Source organism: Coregonus lavaretus (genome assembly GCF_964263955.1).
Source record: "Coregonus lavaretus genome assembly, chromosome: 38".
In the NCBI taxonomy this organism is placed as follows: domain Eukaryota; kingdom Metazoa; phylum Chordata; class Actinopteri; order Salmoniformes; family Salmonidae; genus Coregonus; species Coregonus lavaretus.
The window spans coordinates 21,905,934-21,929,533 of record NC_140025.1 but is presented as its reverse complement, the minus strand read 5'-3'; the positions used below and the strand labels follow the sequence as shown (position 1 = coordinate 21,929,533).

The following is a 23,600-nucleotide window of genomic DNA, read 5'->3' as shown; positions in this document are numbered from 1 at the left end:
AGATTTTAGTTCAATTCTCAAAAAGACAAGGGCTGTAGCTTTCAAATGATATGTTACTTTCTATTTTCACCAAAAAAAATTACAAGGCCCAAAAAAACAGCTCAGAGTTTAACAGGGTAAGTAACTGATGTGTAATTCATAGGTTATTGCAATGTACCATAATTACCATCTAACCATTTCATTTCATAGTAAATACCCGATAATCTCTGTACAATAATATAAAGCTCAATTAAAAGGGCTTTTTCATTCATATTCAATTTACACACATGCCATGTTCAGAACTCTCAAAAGAATGCATTTCTAGCAAGAGACTGAAAATAATTAAAGTTTTGACGTAGGTGTCGGAATGGAGCGTTCCATACAAATGTACAGTTGAAATAGGCCCCATAATTCCTTTGCAACATGACATCTAATAGCTGGTAGGAGGTTGTCAATATTTGAGCCCTTTGGGTCTGGATGTGGGCCAGCCCAACGTTTAGAGGCATGTGGTTTTGTGCAGACAATTTGATGTACTACATCATGTCGGCCAGCGTGTTTGAGTTGTGCCCGGAACAAATGGCGCTAATAGACACTCCTAGTTTTACTACACACCACAGGGGTAACTTGACTCTGGGTGGGCTCTGGCTGGACTTGTGGTCAGGGCTAGACAGTTCCCTTTCTCTGCATTACACACTGGCGGGCTATTTCCATAGTACGAGACGAGTGTGTTTACAGGTTTATTCTCAGGGTTTGACACTTGTCACATAAAGGTGACCTGAACAATTGTGCTCTTAACAGTGCCCTCATGCAATAAGGTTGAGCAACCTGTCGGTTCCAAGTGGAATAACATCTACTTTATTTTTTCCGATAGAAATAACACATTTCTCCATGCACTGTAATTTACAAATTGATAAGAGCTATTGATAAGAGCTAGGTAAATGAGTAAACCGTTTGGATAAAGGGATTGTAAATAAGAATGACAATTGTTTTAGATCTATTTTACCTTAGGATCGCTGGAGACAAATGTGAAACCAGTCATATGGCAGAAAACTGAAGCATATCAACAGTGAAGTTTATGAAATGCTGGCCTTATTACTTGCAAGGATGACATTTGGAGACCTAAGCTATAGGCTTCTGTAGCCATGCGCAAATTACATTAAAGTGCCAAACCTACCGAGTTGATTTATGATTTCTAGTATATTAAAATGTTATGCCTGGACTTTTCACTGTTTAAAAAAAAAGAATGTATCATGTTAAACAATTAGCCACTTTCGGTAGCCACCATCAGTTATACCCACGTACATTTATAACTGTCACTCTAGTGTTCATTTCCTTACATTTTGTATCATTCCATGACATATTTAGTTTACCTTTATTTCCTCCGTCACATTCGTGTGGTTGTTCCTGAGGATCACTAGCAATAGTGGCTCATATTAGGCTAATGTATTACAAGTTGTGTAGTAATTTGGGACGTGTAGCCTACATACTGTATGTAGCAGTTTAAACCTGTAGTCTGGCGCACAGTTCATGACGACTGGACCGTTGTCATCACAGTTCCATGATTAGTGGGTATTATTAGGGTAGATTTATAGGACTACTGTTCAACCCCTATTGTACATCTTACAATATTTCATGGATTGAACAATTGAATATGTCAACTTTTAGGATGAATCAAACCACTGTAATTTTGATTCACCAATAGCGTGTAAAGGCTCTCCAAACCTTTTTTAAATTATTATTCATAAATACTTTCCTAACCCTAAATATATAATATGCAAGATCAGAGCATTTTAAAATCTATCAATTGGTGCTGAAAAGTAGACGAATATGCGTGTATTTAGGCCTACATGGCTTTCATTGATCCCTAATATTCTGAACCGTTTTCTCCATATATTGCAGTATAGTCTGTGGATAAAATTCAAATTAAAGGTACACCAAATTTAAAGGGATGGCTTTAGATAAATGTACAGAAAACCCTATTGAATGAAAACTCCACGAGAACCGTTACACACCTACATAGGGTAAGTCTGAATACCAACTACTGAGAAGTGCGTAGAAAAGGTGTGTTTAGGAAAGGTGTGCGTAGGGAAGGCGTACATTTCCTAAGTCTGAATTGGGCCCCAAATGAGTTATCCAGTATTATAGTTTATCAGTGCTTCTAAGGAATCAGTCACTTGCTTTGAGTTACACTTTACTTTACGGTAGTATTTCCACTAGTTACCTGGTGTACCTATTTGTAAGTCGCTCTGGATAAGAGCGTCTGCTAAATGACGTAAATGTAAATGTAAATGTGTTTACTAGAAAATGATGTGGTAACAATACTTTCTGGTACTTACTTTAAATTATTATACACAATTGGCCTATTTAATGGTCCTTGTTTTAATGAATTCTAAAGAAAGAAAAAATGTATTTCTGTGTTGTTTTCAATTTACACTATACTTTCGAAGTAAAGTATTCGCAAAGCATCTCAGAGAAGGAGTGCTGATGTAGAATCAGTTTTCAATTTTTTAGATTATATTGACTGGGGGGACCTGATCCTAGATCACCACTCCTACTCTGAGACACTTTGTGAATACAGGCCAATATCTGTACCATTAGATACAGTGCCTAAGTTTAGTCTAGTTGATGGTAATGAGTGATAACAGAGATTCTTAAAGGGATGGTTCACCCATATTACAAAATGACATATTGGTTTCCTTACCATGTAAGCAGTCTATGGACAAAGTATGACCACCATGCTTTGGTTTTGTTTTCCTGGTCACTGTTTCAAATGCAAACTTTTTAGCATGTGTGGCCCAAATCCAATGCAAGTGAATAATATCATATTAGCATTTTAGCGCTTCATGTCCAAATCATCCTAAAGTATAAACATTTTTATTGTGTAACTCAATTAAGTTACTTATAGTTTCAACGGTTTCAACAGAAACTGAACTGATAAGTAATCATGCAGGATAGCACATTGTATGTCCAGTGGGGTCTGAAATTATAGACACCCTTGATAAATATGAGCAAAATTGACTGTATAAAAGAAATAATTCAAATACTGTATACTCCCCAAAAATGTCAGATTATATTATTTTATACTAATACAATTGCTCAGAGAATGAGATTTTGTTTAACAATTAATACTTTTTATCTCAAAAAGGTAGGGGTAAAAATGATTGACACCCCAGTTTTCAATACCTTTCAATACCTCACCTTGCGAGGATAATATAATTTCCCTTTTCTTAAGCATACAATATAGCTCAGAATTTGAATTATCTGAATAGTATTTATTTAATAGTAATTATTTGAATAGCCAGATTGCTAAATAGTCAATTAATGGTACCCAAACTATCTCCACTGACTATGTCTTGCACTGACCCTACGCACACTCACTAGACTATAAATACACACTATATACACTCACTCACACACACTACATGGACACTCCCACACAAAACCCACACACATTCACATACACTACGCACAAACACATAACACACACATGCATACCGACACAACAGAAAACACACATACATACACATTACACACACACGCACACTCACACACTTTTACACTCATCATTTGCTGCTGCTACTCTGTTCTTTATTTTACTCTTATTATTATCTATCCTGACGCCTAGTCACTTTACCCTGCCTTCATGTACATATCCACCTCAAATACCTCGTACCTCTGCACATTGATCTGTTACTGGTACTCCCTGTATATAGCTCCATTCTTAAGTAATTTATTGTATTCCTCGTGTTAGTATTTTATTTGAATTAGTATTATTATTTTTAAACTCTGCATCATTGGGAAGGGCTCGTAAGCAAGCATTTAACGGTAAAGTCTACACCAGTTATATTCGGCGCATGTGACAAATAAAATGTGATTTTAATTATTTATTTTATACAGTCATCTTTATCAAGGGTGTCAATCATTTTGGAACACACTGTATGTCCAGATACAATCCACTAATAAAAGTCACAGTTCACTCCATGTTTGTCCGAGATCGAAAGTGGTCTTATGTCATTTACAGAATCCAGCCACATGCCTTGCCCAAATGAACTGTATAACATCAGAGTTCTATGGTTGCCATGGCGCCTAGTGGCAGCCTAGGCAGAGAGCGCATGTAAATTCTGTACATATTTAATAATATTTAATCGTTTTTATGTAAATACTTTTTACAAAACTTTATTTTTCAACAGCTAAAAGTGTGCAGATCAAGTCTTGATATCATGAATTGGAATCCTGCCCGTAACTTGATGAAAATCAGCAAGGTCAACAAGCTAGCTAATGCTAGCTAGCAGGTGTGTGTTTTCATTAGAATGACACCTTTGGGTTGTTTTTCAACGACGGTGACCCAAGAGGAGGCTATGCATGCAGAGTTGACAGGGGGCCAGCTTTTTCATTGCTTACGGGGATACTTCTGAAGTAAGGAGTGGGCTGTACTCTGTGGGGAGCTCATCACAGAGTCCCAGTAGAGAAAAGCTGTAAAAGGCTGAGACGCCCTGCCACCACCTCCGGTCCCCACCTTCGCTGACTATGAGCTTCCAGATCCTCTCATGACCGAGGCTGCCCATCTGCTGGAGGCTTCAAGAAGCACTCAAACAGACTTGATGTAGCTACTGTTGTAGCCTATATTTCTTTTTAAATTACTTGTTGTTTATTTTGCTTAACAAGTGCTTTGAGATTCTGTCTGTAATGAAAACCACTATAAAAATTTAATACATTATTATTATTATCATGGATTAGACTAAGGGCTCTATTCAATCCATATAGGTGAAGTTCAGCATTACAGCGTGATTGGAATTTAAAGGCAATGTTAGGGGAGACTGCATTCACGGTAAACACTGCATATGTCGGCTCAATCAGAAATTACCTTTACATTTCTATCGCACAATCTGTAACGCTTCAGCGAAAGCCCTATCTCTTTAAGTGTAAAAAAATCACTCAGTACTTATATGCCGCTTACAATAGTTCATAATTTCATCAATTAGTGGCCTTCGTTGGATATTTTCTGAGATTTGTATTCGTAGTTAAACATTACTGCACTAAAACCTTATGAAAGAATGCACAACTAGCAATTTATAAGGACTCATAAAAATTGTTACCTTTAAGTACAGTATGTTGTAATAAGGTTAATAGTAGGCTAGTAATGACATGTAACCTACAGTGGGAAAAAAAAGTATTTAGTCAGCCAGCCAATTGTGCAAGTTCTCCCACTTAAAAAGATGAGAGAGGCCTGTAATTTTCATCATAGGTACACATCAACTATGACAGACAAAAGGAGAAAAAAAATCCAGAAAATCACATTGTAGGATTTTTTATGAATTTATTTGCAAATTATGGTGGAAAATAAGTATTTGGTCACCTACAAACAAGCAAGATTTCTGGCTCTCACAGACCTGTAACTTCTTCTTTAAGGGGCTCCTCTGTCCTCCACTCGTTACCTGTATTAATGGTACCTGTTTGAACTTGTTATCAGTATAAAAGACACCTATCCACAACCTCAAACAGTCACACTCCAAACTCCACTATGGCCAAGACCAAAGAGCTGTCAAAGGACACCAGAAACAAAATTGTAGACCTGCACCAGGCTGGGAAGACTGAATCTGCAATAGGTAAGCAGCTTGGTTTGAATAAATCAACTGTGGGAGCAATTATTAGAAAATGGAAGACATACAAGACCACTGATAATCTCCCTCGATCTGGGGCTCCACGCAAGATCTCATCCCGTGGGGTCAAAATGATCACAAGTACGGTGAGCAAAAATCCCAGAACCACACGGGGGGACCTAGTGAATGACCTGCAGAGAGCTGGGACCAAAGTAACAAAGCCTACCATCAGTAACACACTACGCCGCCAGGGACTCAAATCCTGCAGTGCCAGACGTGTCCCCCTGCTTAAGCCAGTACATGTCCAGGCCCGTCTGAAGTTTGCTAGAGTGCATTTGGATGATCCAGAAGAGGATTGGGAGAATGTCATATGGTCAGATGAAACCAAAATAGAACTTTTTGGTAAAAACTCAACTCGTCGTGTTTGGAGGACAAAGAATGCTGAGTTGCATCCAAAGAACACCATACCTACTGTGAAGCATGGGGGTGGAAACATCATGCTTTGGGGCTGTTTTTCTGCAAAGGGACCAGGACGACTGATCCGTGTAAAGGAAAGAATGAATGGGGCCATGTATCGTGAGATTTTGAGTGAAAACCTCCTTCCATCAGCAAGGGCATTGAAGATTAAACGTGGCTGGATCTTTCAGCATGACAATGATCCCAAACACACCGCCCGGGCAACGAAGGAGTGGCTTCGTAAGAAGCATTTCAAGGTCCTGGAGTGCCCTAGCCAGTCTCCAGATCTCAACCCCATAGAAAATCTTTGGAGGGAGTTGAAAGTCCGTGTTGCCCAGCGACATCCCCAAAACATCACTGCTCTAGAGGAGATCTGCATGGAGGAATGGGCCAAAATACCAGCAACAGTGTGTGAAAACCTTGTGAAGACTTACAGAAAACGTTTGACCTGTGTCATTGCCAACAAAGGGTATATAACAAAGTATTGAGAAACTTTTGTTATTGACCAAATACTTATTTTCCACCATAATTTGCAAATAAATTCATAAAAAATCCTACAATGTGATTTTCTGGATTTTCTTTTCTCATTTTGTCTGTCATAGTTGACGTGTACCTATGATGAAAATTACAGGCCTCTCTCATCTTTTTAAGTGGGAGAACTTGCACAATTGGTGGCTGACTAAATACTTTTTTCCCCACTGTATGTTAATATAGGCTATACAATGCCACACTAGCTAGGTTTCCATCCAATTGGCCGACAGATTGTCATGCGAATATTTGTCACGATCGTCTAGAACAGGAGACCAAGGCGCAGCGTTGCGAGTGAACATATTATATTTATTAAATGCTCACAAGAACAAAAACAATAAACAACGAAAGCGTGACGTCCAGTGTACAACATGAACACACACGAACAAAATCCCACAACCCGAAAGAAAAACAGATAGATTAAATATGGCTCCCAATCAGAGACAAACAGCCGACCTCTGACACTCGTTTGCCTCTGATTGGGAGTCACACCGGCAACCATAGAAAATAAACCACCTAGAACACCCACCAGAGAAACAGAAAACATAGAATGAACACACCCTGGCTCAACATATTGAGTCCCCGAGCCAGGGTGTGACAGTACCCCCCCCCCTAAAGGCGCGGACTGCGACCGTGCCTAAATACGAGCGAAAACAGGGGAGGGCTGGGTGGGCATTCCTCGGCGGCGGCTCCGGCTCTGGGCTAGATCCCCACTTCCTCTCCAACCCCCCAAAGTACCCCTGGTCCTGTCTAGCCCCGCTGGCCGGAGCCGGACTGACGACACGCGCCCCTGGCCTGGTGCGTGGAACAGGAACGGATCGGACCGGGCTGACGATACACACCCCTGGCTTGGTGCGTGGAGCAGGAACGGACCGGAATGGGCTGGCAACGTGCACCACAGACTTGGTGCGGAGAGCAGGAACGAGCCGGACAGGGCTGACGACTCGCATCCCTGGCTTGGTGCGAGTAGCAGGAACGGGTTGGACCAGGCTGGCGACTCGCACCCCTGGCTTGGTGCGAGTGGCAGGAACAGGCCGGGTCGGGCTGGCGACGCACACCGTAGGCTCTGTGCGTGGAGCAGGGACAGGCCGGGCTGGGCTGGCGACGCACACCGTAGGCTTTATGCGTGGAGCAGGAACAGGCCGGGCTGGGCTGGCGACGCACCCCGTAGGCTCTGTGCGTGGAGCAGGAACAGGCCGGGCTGGGCTGGCGACGCATACCGTAGGCTTTGTGCGTAGAGCAAGGACAGGCCGGGCTGGGCTGGCGACGCGCACCACATACTCGGTGCGGAGCGCAGGAACGGGCCGGGCTGGGCTGTCGACGCACACCGTAGGTTTGGTGCGGGGAGCAGGGATAGACCGGACCGTACTGGGCACACACACCACTGGCTCCACACCGGGATCTGGAACGGGCCGGACCGGACTGGCAACACCCGCCAGTACCTCTCGCCGTGCCTCTACACCTTCCATCTCCTCTTCTACCAGTAGCCCCCGTAACCTGGCGGCCTCCTCTGCAACCCCGCTGGACCGCTCCATAGCGGCCTCCTGCTGCCCCGATGTCGTGAGCCCCCCCCTAAAAATTTTCTGGGGGTCTCTCCAGGCCTCCAACATTCTCTCCCACCTTTCGCTCCTCTGTCTCCAACCCTCCTCACTCAACTCCTCAATGGGCTTGACCCAGTCGAAGCTGCCACGGAGATCATTTGGCGATGGCCCTTGGACACGCTGCTTGGTCTGGTCTTGGTGGGATTTTCTGTCACGATCGTCTAGAACAGGAGACCAAGGCGCAGCGTTGCGAGTGAACATATTATATTTATTAAATGCTCACAAGAACAAAAACAATAAACAACGAAAGCGTGACGTCCAGTGTACAACATGAACACACACGAACAAAATCCCACAACCCGAAAGAAAAACAGATAGATTAAATATGGCTCCCAATCAGAGACAAACAGCCGACAGCTGACACTCGTTTGCCTCTGATTGGGAGTCACACCGGCAACCATAGAAAATAAACCACCTAGAACACCCACCAGAGAAACAGAAAACATAGAATGAACACACCCTGGCTCAACATATTGAGTCCCCGAGCCAGGGTGTGACAATATTCCAAAATCTGCATAACTAAAATACGCCCATTTTCCCACCAGAGATGTGTTTCCATCAAAGTGACTTGTTGCAGATAAAAGTCTATACTGTGATGACATAGTGCACATAAAAATAACTTTAGAGCTTAGATTCCCATGTACCAAATAAAACATTCAAGTTAAATGGGTTTCCATCGCATTTTCAACTCTACTGATGGTTTTGTCACAAAGAAAAAGCGTTACACTGTATATAGAATGTGCCCACTCTGGTATTGGCACATGCGCTCTAGCCAACAGCTTGCAGAAATTTGCGGGTGAAGTTTGCGGGTGTCTGTAATGAAAAGCACTATAAAGCCAAGGGTTCCCCAATTCTAAATTGATAAAAAATGTGAAGGGAGATTTCCATTGGCACTGTCCTATGTGTATTGACGTTTGTGGATATATTGAAACTGTGGATATATTGAAACTCAAAATCAATTCATACTTCTTCACCTCTACCCACCCTCCCCTAACCCTTCTGTCCTCATCTTCTCTTTCACAAACACACACACACACACACACACACACGTGTCTGTGTATTTAGACAATTGCGTGAGGGATACATGTCATTGGGGTCAGTGGCTGGGGAGTCAGATGGGGTTGAGTGGTAGCATTGGGGGGGGGGGGGGGGGCATGGCTGGGATAGCGACGGGAGGGAAAAGGTCAGGCAATGTAAAGTATTTGTTGTGCTGATGCAGGAGGACAGCTGCTGGGAGAGATCAGATGCTGGAGGGGGGGGGTAGGATAGGTGGGCGAGCAAGGCTGCAGCAGGTTAAACTTTTTATAGGTCTCTGCTCTCTCCAAAAAGGGGAGGAGGAGGTGGAGCAGTGCTGACCTCCAGCTCTTACATAAAGGGGTTATATACTTTTAATACGTTCTACTGTATATTTTAATGGTCACACTTTACATTAAGTTGCTCTTATTCCTGTATAATAACACCACACTGAACCTCACACCCAATATTTTGACCATGTCCACTTTCACAATGATGGTGCTGTGAATTAAAGGGTAACACTTTATATGAAATGTTAGACCTATGTAATAACTCTGTAATTACTCAAGTAATAATGTTGTGTTAATATGTTATATTATAGGTGAATGTAGTAGTTGCTTTGTAATTGCATAGTCATGAAGTTGAATGGCTATTGATAATGAACAACAAAAGTTGCTGAACTTGCTATCACAAGGCAACTACTAAATAACTTATACACAACGGGTGGGTCTAATCCTGAATGCTGATAGGTTAAAACCGCATTCCAGCCAGTGTTTATTCCACAAATTACCACCGGCTAAATCTATGACGTTAAAATACCTATTTAATCTGTTCCATCTGACTGCGCAATCCACTGTCTCATCAGCCCAGCCATGCAATTAATAAAGCATCTAGACATGATCTCACATTTCTTTTAGACTAACATTTAGTTTTCAACAGCGGAGATTTGTATAAAACTTGCTGTCTGTCTCTCCGACATTTGCAACATTGTTTCAAAATTCAAATTTGATCTCCAGCTGTCCCATAGTAATGAATGTGTCAGGAGTCGGGAGTCGTGATGAGACAGACAGGTAGGCAGCTTTTCTCAGGCATCATGAATCTCGAAATCATGAATGAGCATCTGTATGGATATATACAAATAACTATCAATAGAAAACAGGTCAAACTAAATGAAGTGCTGCTAGTTTGCAGTCTTTCCCGCTTCAGTTTGAAGTGATTGTGCTAGCTGTGTTGTTGGCTAGCTCCTCTGAACAACAGTGTCCTGATGAGAGAGCAATGTTTTTTAAGCCAGGTGAAATCGCGCATCATTAGCTCATTGTTATGGATGTATCCAAATAAATGTCACTAGGCATAAAGCTTAAAAGCTTAAACAAATGCAAATGAGGCTACTTTGTTGTTATTCTGGTTGCACACGTGACTGTAAATTAGCTAGTTAGCAAGCAAGGGATTAGAACGTTGCCAGCCAGTATGGCAGTAGAACGTTTAGAATGAATGACTGGGTCGCTTCTATAGATACAGAACAAAAAGACTTAACGACTAGGTTTTGTCTCTGGCAACCGAACTGATAGAACGAACGACCAGCCCGCTTGGGTAGCAACCCTAGATTTGTGTTGGGACTATATCCTATGGAAGGATGAAATAGTATGAATAAATTAATCTAAATAACTTTTTTAATGAAAATATGTAAATCGTTATTTGAATATGTTGGTAAACCGTTGTATAAAAGTGATAATGCCCTCAAAGCCAGTGTTTGGAGGATATATTGGCACGGTTTGGGAACCACTGTGCTACAGCATGCACAATGCTTTGTGTAACATATCTGGTTTTATCTTCATAAATACTATTACTTGAGTCAATACAATTAAGTAAGTAACCTTGTCCAAGCCAGAACAGCCCATAGGACAGGAACCTACAGTGGGGAAAAAAAGTATTTAGTCAGCCACCAATTGTGCAAGTTCTCCCACTTAAAAAGATGAGAGAGGCCTGTAATTTTCATCATAGGTACACATCAACTATGACAGACAAAATGAGAAAAGAAAATCCAGAAAATCACATTGTAGGATTTTTTATGAATTTATTTGCAAATTATGGTGGAAAATAAGTATTTGGTCAATAACAAAAGTTTCTCAATACTTTGTTATATACCCTTTGTTGGCAATGACACAGGTCAAACGTTTTCTGTAAGTCTTCACAAGGTTTTCACACACTGTTGCTGGTATTTTGGCCCATTCCTTCACGTAGGGCGGCAGGTAGCTTAGTTGTTAAGAGCATTGTGCCAGTAACCGAAAGGTCGCTGGTTCTAATCCCCGAGCCCACTAGGTGAAAAATCTGTCGATGTGCCCTCGAGCAAGGCACTTAACCCTAATTGCTCCTGTAAGTCGCTCTGGATAAGAGCGTCTGCTAAATGACCAATTATTTATTTATTTATATGCAGATCTCCTCTAGAGCAGTGATGTTTTGGGGCTGTCGCTGGGCAACACGGACTTTCAACTCCCTCCAAAGATTTTCTATGGGGTTGAGATCTGGAGACTGGCTAGGGCACTCCAGGACCTTGAAATGCTTCTTACGAAGCCACTCCTTCGTTGCCCGGGCGGTGTGTTTGGGATCATTGTCATGCTGAAAGATCCAGCCACGTTTAATCTTCAATGCCCTTGCTGATGGAAGGAGGTTTTCACTCAAAATCTCACGATACATGGCCCCATTCATTCTTTCCTTTACACGGATCAGTCGTCCTGGTCCCTTTGCAGAAAAACAGCCCCAAAGCATGATGTTTCCACCCCCATGCTTCACAGTAGGTATGGTGTTCTTTGGATGCAACTCAGCATTCTTTGTCCTCCAAACACGACGAGTTGAGTTTTTACCAGAAAGTTCTATTTTGGTTTCATCTGACCATATGACATTCTCCCAATCCTCTTCTGGATCATCCAAATGCACTCTAGCAAACTTCAGACGGGCCTGGACTTGTACTGGCTTAAGCAGGGGGACACGTCTGGCACTGCAGGATTTGAGTCCCTGGCGGCGTAGTGTGTTACTGATGGTAGGCTTTGTTACTTTGGTCCCAGCTCTCTGCAGGTCATTCACTAGGTCCCCCCGTGTGGTTCTGGGATTTTTGCTCACCGTTCTTGTGATCATTTTGACCCCACGGGATGAGATCTTGCGTGGAGCCCCAGATCGAGGGAGATTATCAGTGGTCTTGTATGTCTTCCATTTCCTAATAATTGCTCCCACAGTTGATTTCTTCAAACCAAGCTGCTTACCTATTGCAGATTCAGTCTTCCCAGCCTGGTGCAGGTCTACAATTGTGTTTCTGGTGTCCTTTGACAGCTCTTTGGTCTTGGCCATAGTGGAGTTTGGAGTGTGACTGTTTGAGGTTGTGGACAGGTGTCTTTTATACTGATAACAAGTTCAAACAGGTGCCATTAATACAGGTAACGAGTGGAGGACAGAGGAGCCTCTTAAAGAAGAAGTTACAGGTCTGTGAGAGCCAGAAATCTTGCTTGTTTGTAGGTGACCAAATACTTATTTTTCACCATAATTTGCAAATAAATTCATTAAAAATCCTACAATGTGATTTTCTGGATTTTTTTTCTCCATTTGTCTGTCATAGTTGATGTGTACCTATGATGAAAATTACAGGCCTCTCTCATCTTTTTAAGTGGGAGAACTTGCACAATTGGCTGGCTGATTAAATACTTTTTTTCCCCACTGTATCTCCTGTTTCTGTAGCGTGAGGTAGCTTGACGTAAGTACACCTGGACAGGACGCCAGTATATCACAGGGCCTTACCCCAAATCCATCTCCTTAATGCTGAGTGCCAAGCAGAGAGGCATCGGGTCCCATTTTTTGTCTTTGCTATGGCTCACTGGGGATTGAACCCCCAACCTTCCAATGTCAGGGAGGACACTCTAATCACAAGGCCACTGAATTGGCCTCTCAATACAATTTGTTGAGTAATTAGTATCACACATGTATAATCGTTAATGTGAGTGTTTAATTCACTGCACCATTGTTGCAAAAGTGGATGTGGTCAAAATATTGGGTGTGAGGTTCCCCAAGAGAAAACAAAAACAAATTCAAGCCTTTTCAAATTGACCTTTACCCTGATGAAGTGTTATTACATGTGTCCTGACCACAATCCTTTGTTGTTTTTCTACACAGGATTGCTTCTTGAGGAGCCTGTCCCGTGATACGTAGATGTTTCATGGTAATCTTCTCACACCCTTCTTTGCACCCAGTCCACCAAATTCCACCTGAACCCACAACGTTTTCAAGCCCAACCACCTGCCACCATCACCGCCCCATCCAACTCTATCCTGCCGGTGGTCTTTGCAGCATGTCTGTATCTGTAAAGCGATGCCTCATGCCTACTGCTTGTTTGTAAGGTAGCTAATTGCTTTGTAAGACTGCTTTCAGATCTGTATTTAGATTTCAGACTGCTTGTTTGTTCAGGGTCAGAGGTTGGCTCTATAGTGTACTTGGGGCAAATGTTTCCCAAGTAGCTTTAGGCTTAGAGGAGCCAGCTATAGTGGAGACGTTTTAGGGGATAACCTCCTCTATAGGTTCTGGCTAACTTTTACACTTGTGTAAGAGTACAAGGATATGGTGCCTGTGTGTGTATGTACTGTATGTGTTTAGTAATTGTGAGGTATTATGCATTATGTGAACAGACAACAGGCTGGCATGCTACTTCAGCGTTAAAGAGGGCATAGAAGTAGAATAAAGAAGAGCTCAGATAAATTAGAAATGCATCAGTCGAGATTTCATTCATTTACATTTTAGTAATTTAGCAGATGTTCTTATCCAGAGCGACTTACAGTTAGTGAGTGCATACATTTTCATACTGGCCCCCCGTGGGAAACGAACCCACAACCCTGGCGTTGCAAGCGCCATGCTCTACCAACTGAGCTACAGGGGACAGGAGTATTTTTTCTTTAAGATTTCACAATGTTTTGGGTGGTTGCCTACTTGTAAACAGGAATGGGAAAGGAATGGTTTTTCCCTTTGATCCTTTTCTTAAATGCCAATTCTTTAAGACATACTGGATACTGCCAATTCATGCCCATTCTGAATACTTTCTGAATAATTCTGAATGCCAATTGTAAAAAATGCTTATATTCAATAATGCTCATATTCAATCAGGACCAGCATTGGGTTGAATTCAATTCAGTCATTCCAGGTTATGATTTGAAATTAAATTAATTCATTGAAAATTGCTCATTATTTAAAAAGATTGTGGGGTGGACTTTTACATTTATGAATACAATTTCAGATCACACCCAGGGATGAATGAGATAACATGAAATTGACTCCAAACCTAAAAAGGACACTAATCTCGTTCTTTCCTTTTGAACAATTTTACAGTGCAACAATAGATATTCACGCTTAGAGCAATGGTGCTTTCTTCTTCTTCTTTTTTTTGTTAGTTCCATGTTTGAATATGCATACTGTAGGTTGCTGTTTTTCTTGTTTTACAAATTTGAACATACATTAAAGGGATTTGGAGCTGCTGGTCAGTCTATTAACCTGAACTGTGTAAAAAAATATATTTGAGTTTTCTGTCTGTGACAACATACTGTATAAAAAAGTACCCTGTGAGTTGATTACGCTGTAGAATAAAGTATAGTCACAGTACAACCCACTTGACAATGGATCTATAACATTTAGAAAAATGTTCACCTGTTACAAAAGTTTGGATTAAATTGATTTACGGTATTTCACCTTTATCATGCAAACATTTGGATTCAAACGTCAAACATGATACCTTTCAAAATGTCAAACAAGAGAAGACAATGTATTTTTATTTTTATTTTACATATCATTTCTTGTGTTGTTGGTTTTTATGAAATGGTTCATATACTGTGGTATGTAAACTGAATTTCCTTCTTAAGGGTGTGTATTTGCTGTTGGGCACATTTGTGCGCTTGGCAGGCCAGATAAATTATTTTATTCACCAACCAATAGCAGTGTATACTATAACAGTTGAAAATTGGTTGATGATGTTTCTTGTCCTTCAAAAGGAAATTTGTTACACATTATCCTGATGAATTGTTGAATACTAGAATGAAGTCCAATTGAATGCCTGACACAAAGTAGCAAATCTTTCTGAACAGTACATTCACACTACTTACAGTGCCTTCAGAAAGTATTGACATTTTCCAAATATTCGTTGTGTTACAGCCTGAATTTAAAAATGATTAAATAGAGGTTTTGTGTCACACATAATACCCCATAATGTCAAAGTGGAATTATGTTTTAAATTTTTTTATAATTATTATTTTATTTTTTATTGCATGGGCTCACTCTGTGTGCAATAATAGTGTTGAATATTATTTTTGAACGACTACCTCCTCTCTGTACCCCACACATACAATTATCTGTGAGGTCCCTCAGTTGAGCAGTTCATTTCAAACACAGACCATAGAGTTTTTCCAATGCCTCGCAAAGAAGGGCACCTATTGGTAGATGGGTAAAAAATAAAGCAGACATTGAATATCCCTTTGAGCATGGTGAAGTTATTAATTACACTTTGGATGGCGTATCAATACACCCAATCACTACAAAGATACAGGCGTCCTTCCTCTGTTGCCAGAGAGGAAGAAAACCGCTCAGGGATTTCACCATGAGGCCAATGGTGAGTTTAAAACGGTTACAGAGATTAATGGCTGTGATAGGAGAAAACTGAGGATGTATAAACAACATTGTAGTTAACTCCACAATATTAACTAATTGACAGAGTGAAAAGAAGGAAGCCTGTACAGAATACAAATATTCCAACAAGGCACTAAAGTAATACTGCAAAAAATTTTGCAAAGCAATTCACTTTTGGTCCTAAATACAAAGTTTTATGTTTGGGGCAAATCCAATACAACACATTACTGAGTACCACTTTCCATATTTTCAAGCATAGTGGTGGCTACATCATGTTATGGGTATGCTTGTAAACGTTAAGGACTGGGGAGTTTTTCAGGACAAAAACTAAGCTAAGCACAGGAAAAATCCTAGAGGAAAACCTGGTTAAGTCTGCTTTCCACCAGACACTGGCAGATGAATTCTTCTTTCAGTATGACAATAACCTTAAACATAAAGCCAAATCTACACTGGAGTTGCATAACAAGAAGACAGTGAATGTTCTTGAGTGGCCGAGTTACAGTTTTTACAAATCTACTTGAAAATCTATGGCAAGACCTGAAAATGGTTGTCTAGCAATGATTAACAACCAATTTAACAGAGCTTGAATACTTTTTTAAAGAATAATGGGCAAATGTTGCACAATCCAGGTGTGGAAAGCTCTTCGAGACTGAAATAGAAAGACTCACAGCTGTAATCGCTGCCAAAAGTGCCTCTACAAAGTATTGACTCATGGGTGTGAATACTCATGTAAATGAGATATTTCTGTATTTCATTTTCAATAAATGAGCAAACATTTGAAAAACATGTTTTCACTTTGTCATCATGTGGTATCGTGTGTAGATGGGTGAGAAAAAAATATTTAATCAATTTTGAATTCCGGCTGTAACACATCAAAGGGTGGAATAAGTCAAGGGTTATAAATACTTTATGAAGGCACTGTACATGTGTGTAAATATGTGTATTTAATTGTGTAATGTTAGATGTTCTAGTCTAGCTGACTACAACAGAAAGATGTGTAATACTGTCATTAATATGTCATTAGCTTTACGTCTGTTCATTCTATGTCCATTTCTGAAAAACTTTTACACTGTCAGTAGCTCAACTTAGCTGATGTTAGCATTTCGTAACTTATTGAGTTATAATTTGTCACTAACATGAACAGTCATGATTTGAAATTATATATGTTAAGTTTATGATATCATTATGTGGACTAATAAAGCTTAGTCAAAGTGATAACATAATTTAGTAAAGAACTACCAAGACACACAGTAGCATAAATTATGAGTCATTAAAGAAGAAATCTCAGTTTACAACTTCACCTAAGCACAACATCCCTCCCCAATCCCATACATCTACTGGCTTTCAGGTTCCCTGATGCCCAATGAAAGAAACATTCTGTGTATATGCTTGCTTTTTGAAAGATGTTGAAAAGAATGAAGGACGGATGGGGAAGTAATGTTGAGATGGGAGAAATGTACGTGAACGAACGCCTGAGAAAGAATGGCGCTATTATGATTGAGTGGCTACATTAGCCTTGGTGTCTGAAAGACAATCATAAAAAAGCGACATTATGTATATGTTGTGTGTAAGTATTTTGCTTTACGGACTTAATATGGCGGCCTTAGAAGGAGCACGAGACCGGGAGGTCAATGCAGAGTTTGTTTTTTAGATGAAGCAGTGCCATGTTTGCACTTGCAAGGTGACAGTGATGAAATATGACAAGTAGACTGAGGTGAAAAGAACACACTGTAGGCCCAAAAGCCTACAAGTGTTTGGAATAAATCAAATTGCAAGCTAATTAACATTGTCCGTTGTGTATGTTGCTCATCACGGTTGTCTTGCTTGTGTCCATTTTCTTTGCTATGGTACTTCCATAATATATTGACAGTGATCAAATCATTGGGAATCACAGCTATCTTTAAATACACAAAGTGGTGTCCCAACCAGTATTATTCTGCTCAATTTGTATAATTTCTGTTGCTGGTGATGATGTCCCCCCAACCCTTTCCAGCAACTTTCGGCTCCCCTGAATGAGCAGTATGAGCTTTCTGCTCCTGAAAAAATTTATCCAGAGCAACACAACACAAGACAAGCAAATTGATTTACTTGGAAAGACACATAAAAGTGTTGGTGTCTGCCGAAGGGTGCAAGGTTAGCTTTCTGATGTCCCTGAAACCTCAACCCGGCCCGGGCTTAAGTTCAACCTGACAGTTTGCTGGTGTGTTTACATCGTTGCCATGGAGGCAGTGAGACTGGCAGACAGCCCCTCGCTCCCAGCTGCTCTCTGCACTTCCTAAAGAATCTCCATTAAGGCCCAGTTGTTGTGCTTGGATGCCAACCGGGGGGCTCTGATGTCACAACTGCGACACAAGGCCAGACACGATTTATTGCCTCACCTGGAACAGCAAATGGGTGCACTACTCACTCAGTGCTCCTTCACACACTCACATGTCATGCTGAATTCCAAATAGACCCCTGGCCCCTAGTCCCTAGCCACTCAGTAGATCTGAGAGGATTGGATAGGTGGAGGCAATATGGCGACATTTCCACCCAGCCAATCATAAGGCGAGATGAAGCGATTTCCATGATGCTTACTGTATATCTCAGATCAATAGGACCGCCTGCAGTGTAGGGGTTAGGGGTCATTTTGGGATTGAGAATCAATGCTCTCCCGTGGTTGACATACTTTGCTTATGCTACATGCCATCAACACAAAGTGTCAAAAACATAACAGGACTTGGTTTCCCGCATTTGATGTTGTTTTTTGTATACCATAAATCATTACTGAAGTGAAACATTAATAGGCTTGTGAAATTATTTGTAACCATATCCTGTAAACATACATTGCCTTCAGAAAGTATTCATACCCCTTGACTTATTCCACATTTTGCTGTGTTAAAGCCTGAATTCAAAATGGATTAAATTGTTTTTTTCTCACTATCTACACACAATACCCCATTATCTCTTTTACATAAGTATTCACACCCCTGAGTCAATACTTTGTAGAAGCACCTTTGGCCGCGATTAAAGCTTTGGTATGTCTGTATCAGCTTTGCACATCTGGATTTGGGGATTTTATCCTATTCTTCCTTGCAGATTTTCTCAAGCTCGGTTAAGTTAGATGGGGAGCGGAGGTGAACAGCAATCTTCAAATCTTTCCACAGATTTTCAATGGGAATCAAGTCTGGGCTTTGGCTGGGCCACTCAAGGACTTTCACATTCTTGTTCTGAAGCCATTCCAGCGTTGCTTTGGCTGTATGCTTGGGGTCATTGTCCTGTTGGAATGTAAATCTTCGTTTGCACTCTGAAGCAGGTTCTCATAAAGGATTTGCCTGTATTTGGCTACATTAAATGTTCCCTCTATCCTTACCAGTCTCTGCCACTGAAAAGCATCTCCATAGCATGATGCTGCCACCACCATGCTTCACGTTAGGGATGGTGTTAGATGGGTGATGAGCTGTGCCTGGTTTTCTCCAGACATAGCGCTTTGCATTCAGGCCAAAGAGTACCATTTTTGTCTCATCAGACCACTAAATGTTTTGCTTATGGTCTGAGTTTTTCACATGACTTTTTGCAAACTCCAGGGGTGTAGTCATGTGCCTTTCTCACAGGAGTGGCTTCCGTCAATCTCCCATAAAGTCCAGATTGGTGAAGTGCTGTAGAGACTGATGTCCTTCTGGCAGGTTCTCCCTTCTCAACCAAGGAACTCTGTAGTTCTGTCAGAATGGTCATTGGGTTCTTGGTCACCTCCCTGACCAAGGTCCTTCTTGCCCGGTTGCTCAGTTTGGTCGGACGGCCAGCTCAAGACAGAGTCTGGGTAGTTCCATATTTTTTCAATTTCCCAATGATGGAGACCACTGTGCTTTTGGAAACTCTAGAAATGGTTTTATACCCTTCCCCAGATATATGCCTCATCACAATTCTATCATCTTGCAGATCTACGGACAGTTCCTTGGAGTTCATGGCATAGTTTCTGATCTGACATGCACTGTCAACTGTGGGACCTTATATAGACAGTTGTGTTTCTTTCTAAATCATGTCCAAACAACTGAATTGGCCAAAGGTGGGCGCCAATCAAGTTGTAGTGACATCTCAAGGATGATCAAAGGAAATTGGATGCACCGGAGTTCAATTTGGAGTGTCATAGCAAAGGGGTGTAAATACTTACGTAAATTAGATAATTCTGTATTTCATTTTCAATACATTTGCAAAAATGTTTTAAAACATGTTTTCACTTTGTCATTATGGGGTATTGTGTGTAGATGGGTGACAAAAATATATATTTAATCCATTTTTAATTCGGCTGTAACACAACAAAATGTGGAATAAATCAAGGGGTATAAATTTTAATTTACAAAAAAATAAAATAATAATATGAATACTTTCTGAAGGCATTATCTCTAAATATCCCTTATATGTACTGTACTTCATCCCATAACATTCTACTATGATTGACATGCGTTAAAATTGTCAAACTGAACAAGCCACACAGAAAATATATTATTATCTAAAGACATGTCAGGTAAGCCAGTATTCTGATAGCTTAACCAAGTAGGCTCAACAGCCATGTACAGGTCAGTAATGTTAGTGGGAAACGTCAAAAGACAAACAATTTCCATTCTGGTTTTCATAGCTTTATTGAAAATGATCATACACATACACACTAGTGTAATGCCAGAAAAGCAATGCATACTGTATGTACAAATTTCCTTATACACTTACAAGCCAATGGGGCATAGTGGTTCCAGTGCACTCTTTGTTGTTGATCAAGTACAAACCTAACAAAAGGATCTCAAACTATAGTACAAAAAAATATATCAAAAGGTTTAATGTAAGAATTATAATTTAAAGTCAAAATTCTTAGGGTTACAGGACCCAATTATCTAAATGGGTCCAATTACAAATGTGTAAATAAATTAATCAGACATTTTCTAATTGATATACAGTACCAGTCAAAAGTTTGGACACACCTATTCATTCAAGGGTTTTTCATTTTTTTAAACTATTTTCTACGTTGTAGAATAATAGTGAAGACATCAAAACTATGAAATAACACATATGGAATCATGTAATAACCAAAAAAGTGTTAAACAAATCTAAATATATTTTATTTTTGAGATTCTTCAAATAGCCACCCTTTGCCTTGATGACACCTTTACACACACTTGGCATTCTCTCAACCAGCTTCACCTGGAATGCTTTTCCAACAGTCTTGAAGGAGTTCCCACATATGCTGAGCACCCGTTCGGCTGCTTATCCTTCACTCTGCCGTCCGACTCATCCCAAACCATCTCAATTGGGTTGAGGTCGGGGGATTGTGGAGGCCAGGTCATCTGATGCAGCACTCCATCACTCTCCTTCTTGGTAAAATAGCCCTTATAGAGCCTGGAGGTGTGTTGGGTCATTGTCCTGTTGAAAAACAAATTATAGTCCCACTAAGCCCAAACCAGATGGGGTGGCGTATCGCTGCAGAATGCTGTGGTAGCCATGCTGGTTAAGTGTGCCTTGAATTCTAAATAAATCACAGACAGTGTCACCAGCAAAGCAACCCCACACCATAACACCTCCTCCTCCATGCTTTACGGTGGGAACTACACATGCGGAGATCATCCGTTCACCCACACCGTGTCTCACAAACCAAAAATCTCCAATTTGGACTCCAGAACAAAGGACACATTTCCACCGGTCTAATGTCCATTGCTCGTGTTTCTTGGCCCAAGCAGGTCTCTTCTTCTTATTGGTGTCCTTTAGTAGTGGTTTCTTTGTAGCAATTCGACCATGAAGGCCTGATTCACACAGTCCCCTCTGAACAGTTGATGTTCAGATGTGTCTGTTACTTGAACTCTGTGAAGCATTTATTTGGGCTGCAATTTCTGAGGCTGGTAACTCCAATGGTGGAACAAGCTCCCTCACGACGCCAGGACAGCGGAGTCACTCACCACCTTCCGGAGACATTTGAAACCCCACCTCTTTAAGGAACACCTGGGATAGGATAAAGTAATCCTTCTACCCCCCCCCCCCCCAAAAAAAAAAAAAAGAAAAAAAAAAAAGGTATAATTGTCAAGTGGTTATCCCACTGGCTATAGGGTGAATGCACCAATTTGTAAGTCGCTCTGGATAAGAGCGTCTGCTAAATGACGTAAATGTGCCCTTGAGCAAGGCACTTAACCCTAATTGCTCCTGTAAGTCGCTCTGGATAAGAGCGTCTGCTAAATGACTAAAATGTAAAATGTAAATGTAATGAACATATCCTCTGCAGCAGAGGTAACTCTGGGTCTTCCATTCCTGTGGCGGTCCTCATGAGAGCCAGTTTCATCACAGCACTTGATGGTTTTTGCGACTGCACTTGAAGAAACGTTCAAAGTTCTTGACATTTTCCGGATTGACTGACCTTCATGTCTTAAAGTGATGATGGACTACCTCATGAAACTGGTTGAGAGAATGCCAAGAGTGTGCAAAGCTGTCATCAAGGCAAAGGGTGGCTACTTTGAAGAAACTCAAATATAAAATATATTTTGATTTGTTTAAAACATTTTTGGTTACTACATGATTCCATTTGTGTTATTTCACAGCTTTGGTGTCTTCACTACTATTCTACAATGTAGAAAATAGTAAAAATAAAGAAAAACCCTTGAATGAGTAGGTGTGTCAAAACATTTGACTGGTACTGTACATGTTTAACATTCAGAAGTTAAAATCATAGAAATTAATTCAATAAATTAACCCTGCGATATCTGGTCTCATGTCAAAGCTCCTTCAATCTTGCTACAGAGTGAATCAAGTACTGTATACATTATTTTACATTGTTACGCAATGACTTTACTGTCATTCAATCTTTGCAGCCTTGGAAACCACATCCATGTATTCAATTAAACAAACAAACTAGAAACTGTGTAATGTGAGCATTTATGTAAATGACAGTACATTCAACCACAGCATCAGCTCACCCAATGCTATGTACCATATTTACATAGGTGAATATTGTGTTTGTATCACTTAGCTATATTGAGTATATACCACATAATGTATATGATACTCATATACCCATATAAATAGATATGCAAACAAATTAATAGAAAAGGCACCAGAGAAATTTCTGATTGGAAATTAAACGTTGAATTAAGAATGTAAACATGAATGTTTTTTGCCTGTGGGGTGATACAGTAGGTGTTCCTGGATAGCTTTAAAAAAACAAAACAATAAATAACCCTCCAGCCAGAATGTCAAGTAGGACTCATTCAAAGAATAACCCTATTACACTATTGTCACACTGTAAATAATGCATTGTGTTGTGGGATCGAAAGGGAGATAAATAGTAGTAAACAGCTAGCAAGTTAGCCGCTAGTTAGCGATTTTGCAGTAAACTGAACTCTGATGACACAATGTACGCATTTTCCAATCAGATCAACAAAAAAGGCACACGACAGTTCACTTTTGCCATTTTACGATGGTCATAGCTAGCTAGCATCCATTTATCCGCCTCATACAACACGCTGTTTACACTGACGAAATAGGGTTGTTGGCCCATAACTCTCTACACTCTGCAAAAGATCTTCCATCTTCTTACAGATGGATTGACCCGGAGAAGACTACCAGTCTGAGTCAAACACTCTCTTGCACATGTTGGAGTTCTCCTGGTGGAGAGGGAACTCCGAGCCAGGCAACAGCTGCTTGTGGCCCCTGCGCGACACGTAGCTCTTCCCCGATGGCAGGCTCTCATATTTTGTTAGGGACTCACTGCAATAAATGACAATGGCAATTCATGAGCTTTGTAATCAGAGACTGCACAGGT

The 23,600-nt window shown here is 40.7% G+C and overlaps 1 protein-coding gene across 1 annotated transcript in view; it reads right to left on the bottom strand.

Moving 5' to 3' along the window:
- Nucleotides 1-21,824: 21,824 nt before the first annotated feature.
- The window catches only part of mttp (microsomal triglyceride transfer protein), a 38,973-nt gene continuing 37,197 nt past the window's right edge, over nucleotides 21,825-23,600 (bottom strand). The window contains exon 17 of the mRNA XM_084154921.1: nucleotides 21,825-23,545. Within this exon, the coding sequence (XP_084011047.1) occupies nucleotides 23,398-23,545 (148 nt within the window). The 3' untranslated portion in view covers nucleotides 21,825-23,397. The remainder of the gene's footprint in view (nucleotides 23,546-23,600) is intronic.